Consider the following 15,549-nt stretch of genomic DNA (forward strand, 5'->3'; position numbering starts at 1 on the left):
AGTACATACTCGTTGGAAACAGTGTCAGGGACGAGTTTTCATACGCACACAGATCGAAAAAAGAGTGTAAAATTCTGTGACATACGATGCACATAATTGCAGCGTGGGATATCATAGAAGTTTACATGACATATCATGTAAAGTTCATGAAATATCATGTAAACTTCCATTATATGTCATGTAATTCAGCATGACTCTGAGAGTTTACATGACATATAACACAAATTTACATGGTATATCATGTAAACCATCATAACATTAAGTTTACATGAGTCAAATGAAGTTTACATGACGTGTAAATCTCATTATTTTTATCTGTGCAGTATTACACTAAAAGTGCATCATTACATCGTATATGGTGTCATTGAGGCTCTGTTTTAGAATCCGTATGATAAATAATTAGATTTTAAATCGTATTGTTGACGATTTCCATAATTAGGAAGAATCAAACATGTATTAGTAGCGCACGCCTACCTATTTATACATTTAATAATGAGTTTCTGTCTGTCTGTATTACCCTTATAGACTCGCAAATATCTGAAACGATCGGCGTGAACATTTACTTCTCTATGGGAGACCAAAACGGGACATGCCACAAAAGTTCAGCCTATTGGACGCAGTGGCTTAATTTCCCCAACAGGGGAGGAAAAAAAAAAAAAAAAAAAAAAAAATGGGAGACCTCTCTATGAAGCTGTATGTCAAAAAACCGCACAGCCGGTTTACTACAATTTTTATCTTTTTTGAAAAAGCAGGTTGAAATGTATTTTTATTTACATTTAAAAATAAAATAAACTTACATTTTTGAAAATACTGTAGGTCCTTACTGACGTAACAATGATCCGACAAAACGGTCACTAAGGTTTTATGTTTGTGTATTTTAAAAATGTTACGCTAGACGCATCACGATAGTGCAGTGTTCGTTCAGGGAGCCTGGGTCATAATGACCCCAACATCCCACTGGGGTAAATTAACGGCTTTTTCTTAATTTGTCAATACTTCATCTGATTTTTGAATTAAGAAAAGTAATAATGCTTCCACATCATCGTGGTTGCTTGCATTATTCATTTACAATGAAATTAAACATTTTAGGGACAATTTTATTCATAGTAATACTTAAGTCTACATGTAGAGTATATGGCCTATTGAGAACTTGTTTGGTGTCAAAGGGGTGTAAGTCAACAGTTTGGTGGTAAAGGGGTGTAAGTGACACTAACCTAAAAAATCAAATTTCCCTATCTGCAGAAAAACAGCGTATATAATGTCTGTTTCCATCTCAGATGGTGAAGTTACTTGATAGTAGAGTGTTCGGGGCGAATCCAAACGTTTTCGAATATTGTTGATTTTTTTATAAGATGTCAAAATTTTCGTTCATTATCTCAAAATAAGGTTTTGGTCACTTACACCCCTCTGCTTCTGACCCCCTGACTTCCAAGACATGTTTAAATCGATTATAGATAACGAAAAGTGATATTTACATCAAAATAAAAAATGGGTATAAGTGGGTTAAATGCGATATTTAAAAAATAATTGTTAAAGAGCAAACATTGATGTCATGTTTAATACCCATTCATAAAGAAAGATAACTGTTTATATCCCTAAAAAAATATTATCGAAATTTTCAGTGAGTTTTTCGTTAAGTTGCTGCAGAAATGTTGGCGTGATTTCAACAGGGGGGCATGTGTGTGGAAAAGTGGTTTCAATTGCATTAGGGATTATTCTTTGGAAGCATTCTAAATCCTAGTAAATAGAAAATTTAAAAAAAAAAATAAATAACAATACTGACAAAAATTTTGTGAAAAAAATTTATTAAAAATTTGGAATTTTGGAAAGAAATGTTTTATTGTTGATTTTTGCTACAAACGGCGTTAATCTAATCAGATACAATGAAAAAGCTATTAGGAGAATTCCTTAATAAATGTGTACCAAAATCAGACATTTCTATTAGTTGATTTCTGGGGTGTCCAGGTAGCCTAAGGCTATGGATCGCCAATACGGAGGCGGCGGTTTCGATTCCCGTTCCGGTCGGGAAAATTTTCTCGATTCCCTGGGCATATTGTATCATTGTACTTGCCTCACAATATACAAATTCATGCAATGGCAGGCGAAGAAAGCCCTTCAGTCAATAAATGTGGAAATGCTCAAAGAACACTAAGTTGAAGCGAGGCAGGCCAAGTCCCTGTGGGGACTACGTGCCATTAAGAAGAAGAATATTAGTTGGTTTCTGGGAGTGAGTATTTTTCTATTCCAGATTTAAAAAGTGGATGAAAGGAAAAATATAAAATATTGGAAGAGATCAATGATGTTTGGGAAGACATAATTAAGGAGATTTTGTGAGCTAGAGTATCTTGAGCGACAAAATTATTAGAAAACTATGTTTAAAAAATATTGAAAAGAAATTTTAAATATGCTTGTAAAGCATCAAAGGCCCGAAAAAATGCGAAGGAGTTCTTAATGGAACTCCCAAGACATGGAACATACGTTCTATTTTTCAATCTTGTTTTAACAGAACCAAACATTTAATTTCTCGGAGATTTCGGCTTTCAGTCAAAGTAAAGCGTTGATTTTCTTATCTCATCGCCAACGTTTCGATCCAGATGTTGGGATCTTCTTCAGGGCGATTAATTTCAAGCCCTGAAGAAGATCCCAACATCTGGATCGAAACGTTGGCGATGAGATAAGAAAATCAACGCTTTTCCTTGACTGAAAGCCGAAATCCCCGAGAAATAAGTCAACTTCCCAGTCGTACCTCTCCAAACATTTAATTCTGTTCGAAGGTTTAACACCGGATTCGGCGTCTTCTTCAGAAAAAAATGTTTTTTTTTTGTTTTCGTGGGTGTTTGTTCTGTTGTGGCAGTGTTTGGGTTTTAGATAATTGTAAAATTGTTATTCAGCCACTTTTGGTTTTGCTCGCTTTGTTTTCGTGAGCGCACCCAAGTATCATTTTTTTTTGCGTTCTACTCTTAGACATTATTTATGGAGGTTTTGTCATTGATTTAGAAAACCCTTTGAGGTTTAATGAAGCATTTTATATTCTAAAGCAGTTTTAATTGCACGTGCAACTTTAAAACACTTTGTAGACACCTACAAGTCTATTCAATAAAACTAGCCTGTTTGCCCTTTTGCCGAGCAAAACTTTTATTCTAAGCGGGCTGATAAGAACGTTTTAAGACTGAAGCTTGTTTCAAAGCCGCTTGCATGGTATATCGCTTCAATCCCTAAAACTAAATAGACTGGAAAAAGTCACAATAAAGCAATCCTTAATCTTATTGGAATGTCTAGTGTAAGCATTAAAAAAAGCTTAGGAATGTTACTGCTATGCGATCTTTCCTCGGAGATTAGATTTGAGACGAACGACGAATGAAAACGTATGATTTTTCTCTTCACTATTTGAACAAAACACCTTATTTTTCTTTACTGTGCTTTCTCACACTATGTACCTACCTAACACTCGAGCAGATAAACCGACAGCTTTCAAATAACACGAAACAACTCTGCAAAACTCGCAAAAAAATAATCTTTCTGTTGGTTTACATTATTGGCGGATATCGGCCAGCCGGTGAGTTCTTAAGAACACTCAGTCTGTTGCCGCCTTCCTTAGAACCAAATAGTGTTTAGGTAGCGCAAATAATATGTGCTAAGTAGAAGAGGGCGTATGCTAGGCTTTGTTTCGTATTCCTTAAAAACAGCAACTCTAGAGTATGTTACTTATACACAAACTGATCTTAAATAATCTAAATCAAAACCAAGAGGGTTTAACATGACGGCATCCATATTTTTCGTCATGGTCTTCTACTCCTACTTGCGAATTGTGTACGCCATGTTGATATTTGAATTGAGATTTGCATGCATAATGTTGTTGGAGGGATTAAAATTGTTATTTTTTATATGACAAAAACCGAAAACTGACGAGGCGCTTCATACATTCAGTTTTAATTTATTGCATTATACGTGAAAACTTTTATGGCATGGGTTTTTCTGTATTGGGAAACAGAGTTTCCTTCGTCGAAATTTGCAACTAAATGTTACTGACATGGGTGGCAGACATAATTTTGTTTCTATTTCGTCATATTAATTTGCAATTAACTCCAATCCATTTGATAATTTAAGTTTTGGATTCGTTTTTAGGTTCTAATCGTTCCTTCAAGATGATTTACCACCTTTGATACGGCTTGTTGCTCTTCTTGCTACCTGCACAACAGATCTTATCTTTTCTGTATAGTAATCTACAGGAATATGTTATAACGCCAAGTATCATGTGATATGTTTTAAGAAATTGTTATAACAACCTCCTGTAGGGTGGGCCCTTTCAAGCTTTATGGGGTTGTATCGTGGTTTTATCAGAGCTGTTAGGATTAATAAGCTTTAAAATGAGTTTTATTGTTTTGATTTTAATAACAGCTTGTAGGCAATAAAAAAAAACTAAAAATGTTACTTGGGGCAGTACCATAACGTCCGAGGTCATAATGTCCCAGGGCTTTCTGGCGATTTTTATATATACGCCACGAAGTCCAAGGAAAGAAGGCACATAGGATATTATGACGCATTCAATCTTTTGTACGTTTGGACTATTGAATGTCGACAAAACATAACTGCAAAGCCGAAGCTATCTTCAATCTCCTATAACATTCGAAACATCACAACTTCCTAAGATATGTTTTCTGTACTTCTGTTACAGTATCTAATACAATCTGAGGCTAAAGATTGAACCCTAATTTCTCTGAATTAATTGATGATTCAAGTTGTCCACACTTATATGAAAAACGCGTGACTCGAAAAATGCAGTATTGTTCCTTGAATCTATTATTTTGGACTCACAGAAACTACGGTGAAATCTTAAGACAAATCGATGGGGCGCACAACGATCTTTACTATTGGAAAACCTTAAGGTGCGGGACCACTTGAGCAGGGGGTACATTTTGAACACTTTCGCTTGTAAATTTTATACCAATACACTTTAATTCGTGTGCACACTGAAATAGGAACAGTAAAATAAATGAGTTATAAGTGAAAAGGTTGGTCCCCCAGCCCACAGTGGACCAGAATCATATGTTTTTTTTTTGTTTTTATTTATGTGTATTTTAACTTAGATGCTAATTCTACACTCAGTCCAGAATCATATGTAAAAATCACGTTGCGTATTCCGAGTGCGAATGAAATTTATATGGGATTTAGCATAGGAAAAGTTACTTGTTTGCATATTTCTCATGAGGGGCTACAATTTTTCTTAATTATCCGTAACTCGCGCGAATGGCCACCACCGCCAGCACCACGCTAATGCTGAATACAATAAGAGTTGAGTTTCAACGCGGTGTACAAAATACAACAGCGCAATCGCTCAAGAGTTAAACTATGTATCCCTAGATGTATCCAATGATTTTGAAATAAAGCCTTGAATGTGTCGAAAACCTTTATCGAAGACCGTAAAGCAATCCGACACTTGTAGCAAAGTTATAATGTACAGATCATCATCGCTCAACCTTTATAGGTATAAATTCAATAATAAACGCTCACTTTGTGGCTAGACATGCCAAACATATAACTTTGTGTCACATATGTAAGTCTGATCACTTTGCTTTTCTTAGATAAGTTTTTCGGCATATTCTAGGCCATTAGTTACATGATTCATGGACAAATTTGAGTCTCATATGAGAAAAGTGCAAAAAAGTGCGTTTCCCATACAAACTTAAACCGCAATGCGGAATTCTGGAAAGCAACCAATCGCATCCATCCAGTCATCCAGGATGTAAAAAGGGATCGAAGTCCCGCTTGAGATTTTTCCAGGGTTACCTCTTGGTATTTGTTTACGAAAATCCCTTGATATTGCTTCTGAAATTCCTTTAGAAAATTTTGTTGAATTTTTTTCTGGAATTCATGCTAGACTTTAACAATTCATTTCTGCTATGGTTTCTCCTTAAACTGCTCCTGATATTTCCCCAGTACTTTTTTTTTCAGGAATTCCTCCATGGATTTCCCAAGGAGATTTCTTCAAAGATTGCAATATGGATTCTTTCAATGATTTTTCTGAAAATGCTATGGAAATGCCTCTGGAGATTTCTTTCAGAAATTACTTAAGCTCTCTTACAAGTTTTTGCAAAAACTACTTATGGGATCCCTTCGGGAATGTCTTCAGGGTTACGTTCCGCATATCTTCGGATAGTTTCTCTAAAAATTTCCCAGAACATTTCTTCAAAGATTTCTCCAGAGATTCTTTAGAAATTAGGCTCCGGAAATTACAGTGTAAAGGCAGCGGAAACGTAGCCAATTCGGACAGTTTGAGTGTTTATACTTGTCAATCAGATGTTGGTTCATTTTCATTCGTTGACAGCTAATGTTAGATGTTATGATTCAAACTGCGCTAACCAGTGTCAACTGTCTTCTGTAGACCACAATTGCTATAAGGCATCGTACACAAATTACGTAACGCTATAGGGGGAGGGGGGGAGTCTAGCTTAGCGTTACGAGCCATACAAAATATTTTTGGTTTTCATACAAAAAGCGTTACATGGGGGAGGGGGGGAGTCTGAAATCGCTGATTTTAGCGTTACGTAATTTGTGTACCATGCCTAAGCTAGGAGAAGGCTGTGTTCCAGTAGGGATGTTATGACAAGAAGAAAATGAAATAAAAGATTTAACAGTTTTGCTATAGAAAAGCACTGAATGTTAACTTTGCAAAATACCTTTTTTTCTGTTCTCTTAACCCCCTTTCGAATTTTACCACATAAGGTTCATTCAAATACTACATAACGAAAAATTTTGGCAATTTAAGACCCTATCCGCTATCCCTTCACCGCGTAACTATTTTTGTAAGAAAAATTTCAAAATTTTGTATGAAGCGTAACACAGCGCTGGGCTACCCCCCCCCCCCCCCCCCTCATTGGCGTTACGTAATATTTGAACGAACCCAAAGTAGACCCTCCCCACCTAACTCCGTCTCTGACGTGCTCAGAACGATTTTTCATGAATAAAAAAAATGATGTTAAAAAATGTCCCGATTTTGTCAGGTACCCGATTTTGTCAGCCCAAAATGCTACCAGGGGCTGACAAAATCGGGTCCTTACTGCAAAAATCTTTAGAATGATGATATTCTGAAATGATATCTAAAATCCTTTTATAAATTTTTGATGCACTTTTTCAGAAAAACCTAATGCTAAAAGAATCGAGATTCCCGTACTGATTCGAAAAAAAGTCTATTAGTATTCCTAAGAAATAGTGTTATATTTGTTTTCTAATCAGAGGAGCAAATTGACCCATTTTTAGTAGATATTTGTTAAACATTCTCTTGGATTTGACTTAGAGACACAATTGGCAGAACATTTAGAGGCTCAATCTTGTGCGAAACTTGTGAAAAATGTTCTAGGGAAGTAATAAAAAAATTGTTAACCTTCGGAAGAACTTTCAAAAAGATTTTTGATATTTATTTAAAAAAAAAAGCTATACACATTCAGAACACAAACTTGACGACAGAATTTATGTCAAAATGTATTGCGGAGTACGAATACGACGTACTAATGCGACTTGTTGAGCTGAAACGATAAAAGCCCTTCAATGAGATCATAAATACTAGTGTCCCAAAAATGCCTTTTTTTGTTTAATTTTTAGCCATGTATTGTGCTCAACGATTTTATTGGCATCCCGGAATTTCTAAACAATTCAGTATCAAATAAGCAAATCTTAAAAACGAAACTTTTTTTCAAAAACCAGATACGAAAGCCTTTAAAAAATGTTATGAAAAACTCCTTCATGTAATTTATTAAAAATTTCCTAGGAAACATAAACTTGATAGAGATATGGAGAAACGTCCACATAAATTTTGTCAAAACTTCCTCATTATTTTTGGAAGACCGTCTAAAATAAGTCAAAGTAAGTAAGTTTACTCTGAATATTTTCTAGAGTAATACATTAGAATTAAATGTTGATAATTTGATTTCACAAATTCTCTAAGAAGACGTTTCAAAGTTTTTTCTCACTCAATGAATTTAGAATGAAAATCCAAGGATGGAAATCTAGTGATCATGATCAGATTTCGAATGTGTCGCGGTCGAACGGCATCGCGCGATCATAGCAACAACGATAACATTTTGTCGTCAAGCGTCCTAACAAACTACGGTCCGAGAAGAATGATTCGCTCGGCATGTGCGGGCGCGATGCGATCGTTATCATGAAGTCGAAATGATAAATTATAGATTTCATTCAGTTTTTGAGCATTCTTGGTGATTTAACTTTCAGATCTGCTTATGAATGTATTATTTCGAACCATGAATGCGGCTTTCGGGTGCATAAGTGGCATACAATGTGATGAATAAAATTTATCACGACTTGTAACATGATCCGATAACGGGTCATCACGCGATAAAGCGTGCATCAGATGCTTTGATTGTCTCTGTGATATGAGCACGGTGTGAGGCGTCGGCATCATGCTACTGCAAGAACAAGGCTATCTTGGATTATTCATATCCTGTATCATTTATCGCTTGAACTGATTTTCTGCCATCCTTGGTTTGGAATTTCACCGTGAGCTTTTGAAACCTGAATCAGATCAAAAAATTCTTTAGAATTATGTATAGAAATTCTGTTATTCTGTTAGGGTCTCTCTAGTATTCAAAAATCATAAAAGATTTCTTTACAAAATAAATTTAATAAGCATAATCATATTGAAGAAATGTATTCAGTTTCATATTTCTAACTTGAGTTTAAGTATGGGCGAAAGTAACATAATCGATTTCTTTTCATCGACCTTCTCCCCTTCAAATTAAGGTGAATATATAACGAAGCCACACTTCGGATTTTTAAAAGTACAAATCTGAAGAACCGAGGGTTGGTTTGAGCTGAAAAAATGATCGATTGGTCACCACCAGCGGGTCACTAATCGATCAACTTTTCAGCGCAATCCGTCTTTCGGTTCCTCAGATTTGTGCTCTTGAAAATTCGAGGTGTGGCTTCGTTATATAGTCACCTTAAAGTGACAAGATGCAAGTATGGTTGCACTTTTTGGCCATAAAACTTAAGGTTGCGATGTAATCTTGTGGCCTAATGTAAAAAAGTATAAACAAGATAATCAAACTTGCATCTTCTCACTTTAATTTCAAGAAGAAATGGTTTACGACAAGAAATCGATCATATTATTTTCGCCCTTATTTAAAATCAATCTAGATTTATGTTGGTTTCATCAGAAAAATTGTTCGTCATCACACAAGACACATATTTCCGAAGACACCATTTTTTGTCTTGGCGCATTTTTATAGTCAACATACAATCTTTCTGTAACTTTTGTATCAATAGTTATCGCAAAACTATTTCAATGTTTTTGATCATTGAAATGATTTGTAATTCGTCACAGAAAAATGAAAACAATCGGTTGAGAAATAACTGCGATATGGCAATCTAAAATTGACTAGTTTGTATGCGAAAACGGCTTTGATGCATTTTTTTTTGTCTGATACTGTACATCGATGGCCTCAAACTGCCGATGGAAAAGTTGTTTATTTAAAACAACCTACTGCGCCTGAAAGTGTTCATAAAGTGTCTAGCTGCCTCAATAAAGCTACGGCTCTGCAAAATGTTCCATAAAGCGAGTGGGCACAATCGCACCCGAAGCATAAAATCTCTAAAAAGTGATCGAGCTTCAGATCACTAAGCTCATGATTCTTTTAATTTTTAGCAATATAGATAATTAAATCTATGGCAGTGGCAGGCAAATTCATTTGATCTACCCATGATTTTGCATATGTGTTTGTCTAATAATGCAATCAATATACCTCGGCTTCAAATATTTAGCACACGTAACGTTCCCTGCCAAACCCTCACACTAATGGAAAGGTTTATCCATTAGCTCAAGGTTGTTCTACCCACAAATTACTAACGGTCGCTCCCATTCATAAATGACAAAAGACTTCCAGAGTGGAGGTACTGCTTTGGCTGCCGCCGTTTCAGGTGTCACGTAAACAGACACCCGTACCCGGGAGGTACACACATCCCTGCCTCCAGGTACCTCCCCGATACGTTGGTTGTCCCGTAAACCTCCGACTGATTGGATTTTGCCGCCTTTCCGAAAAATTGTGACCGTTTGGTCCCTGGACTAACCTGTGTCTGATGGCTGCTATTGTTCCACTGATGATGATTATGATACTGGGTCATGAAACTCGGTGAGGCCATCATCTTGAGGGCTCACACGGGGTTCCCCTTCCGTCGATGGGGCACGTTCTGCTTCCGGCGGTATCCCGTAAGTTCTAAAAGGACTTCTGCTTTCTTCCAGATAGGGGACAAAGAGGTCACTCGTTGTTCATCTCACTTCATAGCAATTCGTACTCGGCAGTTGGTACTTCTGCACACAATTCTTGTATATCACTTTAATCCACACACGCTTGCTCATTTAATCTCACTAATTACGGACGTTTTAACGCAGCACATTTTCCGCACACTTAAATCGACCGATTTGCGGATAGTATACACAGTGGGTCAGAATGGGTTCGCACGTTGGTCAAAATGCACACACTACACTTAGCTGGCGGACGTTGAAGCAGAGCAGAGGGCGTAAAACAAAGGGCCACTTCTTCGAAGTACACGTAAAACACGCCAAAATCCGTTCGAACGAGGGATTAACACTATGTAATTCTACCCGGGACCGGATAATCGACTCCGTCCGTCTGTCCGCCCGAGCGCCGTCGTATTCTCGTTGGTCCGCGGATTGGCGCGCGCGGTGTTCAATTTTTCTTCGCAGGGACCCACCAAAATTGGACGGTCGGTCGCGGTTAGTCCAGCATCCGAGAGTTGTTGTAGCTGCTGCTGCCCGCTACGGCTGCCGAGATGCTCTTGATGAGAGAAGCAGAAATTAAACTCTAAACACTATTATTAAGTCCTCTTCTCACTGGCGTTCATTAGGTCCCGAGCTCCGGGACCGGGCAAGGTGCGGAGAAACAAGGCAGACGCGCGACGGGGTAGGCCCGAGCGCAGTGGAGAGGGCGAGAGCGAGAGCAAGGTGAGGATACGCGGCGCGCGAAGGCCCCCGAAAATCGATTCGCACACTCTCGCTCTACAGTACGGCTGTGTCCAAGTTTTGCTGCTGCAAGCCGAAGCGCACCCGAACGTGCGTCACATACATCCACACACACAAAAACACTCGCGAATGCCTTCCCGACGAACGCTCTCTTCTTCACCGCGCGATAGTACTACTTCCAGTCTCTTGCCGAAGCACCTCGTTCGTATCGTATAACGTACCAACACAGTTCGCCTGCCGCCGATATGCCTTCGAAAGCCCAACTGAACGCGAAGCGAAGAAAAAACTTATAATTATAGGTTACAGATTGTACGTTTTTCCCTTCTCATCCGGCAGACGAATTTCAACTGAGATCAATTTTTGATTTTATTTTATTTTCCTAAAAAAAACACTACAATCCCGCTTGCAGCGCTGGTGCCATCCCGTTCCCTCCTACCAGATGACCTTCGCATCTCTCGTTCCCGCAAACGACGACGGTAGGTACAAATCCCATCGTAGACCACGAGAGACGAGTCGGGAGGACCAGAAGAAGAAGGTGACGATGATTCGGTACTTTTTCACTCACCAGAGTACCTATGCAGCTAGAGCACACTCACACCGACCAATCTCAGCCCGGCGGCCGGCGCACACTTGCAGCCATCCCGTGTGTAACGAAAGGATCCTCTCAGTCTACAAAAGTACCCCCGAATACCGCCGCGCTACCAGGGCTGTGTGCGTGCATTAATAGCAGGGTCCAATCGCGATAGGCTATATTTAAGCGGGCGTGGCCGACACCCAAACAGTTTATTAACCGCACGCACACGCATACAGTCTCGGAATGAGCGCACCGATAGATACTCGCTCTATTTCGCTCGCTCCTTTGCGCGATGGCAGTCAGTGGGCTTTGTGGTGACCTGTGGCGGACGGGGTATTGTAGAGCTCATTTGCACCGACTATTAATAGTCCTGTTCAACGACGCAGGTTGAACTTGCTCGAAGTTGCTGCATCTTGCTCTTACCCGTTTGTCATCAAACGGGTAAGAGCGGGATGCAGCAACTTCGAGCAAGTTCAACCTACGTCGTTGAACAGGACTATTGTTTGTTTGATGGTGCATGGCACATGCACGGTACAACGACGACGACGATGATGAATAATGGTGGCGTGATGACGGTCGAAATGACGTTGGCGACGACTAGGGTAATGGTCGAATTTTGGACCCCTAGAGGACATTAGTTTGAATTTAAGCTGAAATCAAGCAGATTCAGACAGTGTTACACATAATGATGATGTTGGTATGATCGTAAAAGCCCCCACTGTCCTTTAAAAATACCCACAAGGTTATTTCTGGCTGAAAATTTGATGAAAATAACTGATTTTTGAAGCATCAGTTTTCACTGTTTTGGACACCCCAATGTATTTTGGACTCTCTTAAGTATATATTTTGGACATCCGGTGTTTTAAATCCGCTTGAAACTATTTTCGAAGATTCTACCACTTGGGTATGCTGGATCACATCCTAATTACATGATTGACAAAGGCTGATTAGACGAACTTTGCGAATTTAGTGCGCTAGAATGAAAAACGTTTTTGTTTACATCTGCAAGTTTCTCCAGCACCCCATTCTCTTTTGGTAAACATACCGTGACGCTCGCACGGGTGATGAGATTAACGAAAATTAATTTCAAGGCAAATAATGATATTTCCTATGAGGAAATGCTTGTTGCTCGTGCAGAACAGTCTCATTTAGCGAATGATTCTAAAAAGTTTCGTCATTTCTTCATTAAATCTGTGAAAGTTATGGTAATACGACCCAGGGGGTCCAAAATATATGGGGGTCCAAATTATATTGATTACCCTAGTACAACGTACGGGTGAAGCAAGGCACGATGATGATGATGATTATGAAAACGAAGATGATGATATGTGATGGCATGTGGTGTGGAAGCATTTGGCACTTGTCGAATGGAGGGATAATGCTTTCGACGGTGTTAAAGTGGGCTCGTGTGACCTAGTTCTGAAGTTTGGATTAAAGTACAACGGTGGGTTGTTATAGTAATTATCCACTAAATTTGGAGAATGATAGCGATCATTGAGCTCCTTCATGGAACTTGACTGTATACCATGCTGATACTTGTAGCAGTCTTGTAGAATGTTAAATTTCTTGAAACAGTTTATTGGTTATGCTCTTGTACCGACTTTTCGAACCCTCAGCAGAATACCCTCTTCGAATGGGTTCTATAACATTCACCCGAAAACCATTTACCCGAACGTCATTTACCCGAATGCGACATTTTCCCGAAAGCGACATTTACCCGAAAAATAAAAATAAAATGGTACTTGATCCCCATATGATTTGTCAATAATAAATATGTTATAGCCCAGTTTTCAGCGAGAAAACTGCTTTTGAGGTTTTGCTAAACGATGATGGTTTGTTTCCTCTTAAAAGAACAGAATATTACCAAAAATCCTTTGATCAAAATAGCATTGTGACCGCCAGTTAGTCCTGTGCCAGAGTACTTGATGATCACTCAGTCTAATGATTATTAGGTCTAACCAAAGCCTGTAATATGATTATAGCAGGCTGATAATTATCAGCTGAACATCAACAAATCATTTTTTTTTTATTCTTAATCACTTAACCTAATTTACAGCTCTTTTGTCCACTAGAGCACTACGTGGGCGATTCCAATTGGCTGCTGCGCTTCCACTTTTGTACAGCTCCTACGCTCCTACATGTATTCTATTGTTCTACTATGTATATCGAACCTAATACTTTTCGCACTGCTCTCACTTTCTACCCTAATCATGATGAGCACGATGTTGATGTGTGTCTGTTTATTGTTCGCACTTTTATTTTATTACTAGCTGACCCGGCAAACCATGTATTGCCCATTTCAATTGTTGCTCTTGCACAGTTTTTCTAATGTTTTTGTTACTTTTCTTAACTTGTTCTACATACGAACATAGCCACCCACCATGAGGACAAATTGATCCGTTCAAAAATCTTGTTGATCTTTTCATTAAATAATTAGTTGTATGGCTTCAAAGAGTATGTAAACTCATTTGTATAAACATCGGAAGCCCGGCTCCAGAGGCACGTTATCTTCCATTTGGTACATTTGTCTCAGATAAAGAATGCTGTTTGCTAACCAACTTTTTATCAATGTAAATTAAACGGAAAACTCGTCCATAGAATTTACAGTTCAACTGCCATAAACTACACAACAGCGCCACTCGAAAGAAAAACCTTCGATAAAAAGAAGGAAACATTTAGGTATGGTGTAAATTTTAGCAGTTAGTCCAAAAAAAAAGGGGACAGTGTGACTTGAAAGTTATCTGTATGGGAGTCTCTCGTTCTAGAAATCGCATAGGTCTCACACCAAGCTAAGAACTTTCCCCGGCCCAAAAATATCTACCTACAAAATTTCACACCGATCGGATAAGTAGTTTTTGAATGCATAAGGGTCAGACAGACAGACAGCGCGAGTAATAAATTCCTAGATAAATTCCCAGAGGTATTTCTGGAGTAATTCCATGAAGAATTCTTGGATGAATATCTGGATGAATTACTGGAGGAAGAATCTTTAGTGGAATCCCTGATGGTATTCCTGGTAAATTTCTCTAGAAATTACTGGAAAAACCTGGTGGAATTACTGGAGGAATCTTTTGAAACAATTCCTGGAGGAATCCCTAGATCCTTGGAATAATGCGTGTGTAAACTCCGGGAGGATAATTTCTTGGATAAATTGCCGTTGTAATTTCTGAACGAATTACTGCTTTAATTTCTTTGGGAATTCCTGAAGTAATATCTGCAGGAGTTCCTGGGGTAATTTCTGGGGCAATTCCTGGCGGAATTCTTAAAGGTATTCCTGGAGAAGTCCCAGAATCAAATGCTGAAGAAATGCCTGGATAAACCCCTGGAGGAATGCCTATGAAAATCCCTGGAGAAACTTCCGGAGTTATGCCTGGAGGTATTCCTAAAAGAATTCCTGGAGGAATTCCTAGAGCGATCCCTAGTGGATTCCCTAGAGAAGCTCCTGAAGGAATGCCTGGAGACATGCCTGTGCGAATTTCTGGAGGAATATCTAGAGAAATTCCTCGAAAAATCTTGAGAAGAACTCCTGGAATAATTTCTGGTAGATTTTCTTGAAGAATCGTTGGAAAACTTTCAGGTTGAATCCCTGGAGAAATCCTTTAAAGATTTTCTGGAGAAACTCCTCGAGGAATCCCTAGTGGAATTTATACAGGAATTTCCTGAGTTATCTCTAGAGAAATACCTGGAGGTATTCCGCGAGGAATCCATGAGAAATCTTCAGAAGGTTTTCTGGAGGAATCCCTTCAGAAATTCCATTAGCAATTTCCAGATAAATGTCTGGAGGAATTCCAGAAAAAAAACTTAGAAGGAGGAATTATCGGAGGAATTCCTGGAGGAATCTCTGGAAGAATCTTTAGAGGAATCTCTGAAGGCATTTCTGGTAAATACCTGGACCAATTCCTGAAGGAATTCCTGGAGAAAATGCTGGTGGGATTCCTGGAGGGGTCCCATGAATCAATTTCTGGTGAAATCTCTGGAGGAA

General features: G+C 38.6%; 1 protein-coding gene across 2 annotated transcripts in view; it reads right to left on the minus strand.

Moving 5' to 3' along the window:
* The window catches only part of LOC134285127 (transcription factor btd-like), a 30,602-nt gene extending 19,250 nt beyond the window's left edge, over positions 1–11,352 (minus strand). The window contains exons 1-2 of one of the 2 annotated variants that reach the window (XM_062845256.1): positions 11,215–11,330; positions 10,081–10,808 (exon numbers count right to left, since the gene is read on the minus strand). In XM_062845256.1, coding sequence (XP_062701240.1) covers positions 10,081–10,155 — 75 coding nt within the window. In that variant the 5' untranslated portion in view covers positions 10,156–10,808; positions 11,215–11,330. Of the gene's footprint in view, positions 1–10,080 lie in introns of both variants that reach the window. The other variant, XM_062845255.1, reaches the window with a different exon arrangement.
* Between the last annotated feature and the right edge of the window lie 4,197 nt (positions 11,353–15,549).

This window comes from Aedes albopictus, chromosome 1, assembly GCF_035046485.1.
Source record: "Aedes albopictus strain Foshan chromosome 1, AalbF5, whole genome shotgun sequence".
NCBI lineage: Eukaryota > Metazoa > Arthropoda > Insecta > Diptera > Culicidae > Aedes > Aedes albopictus.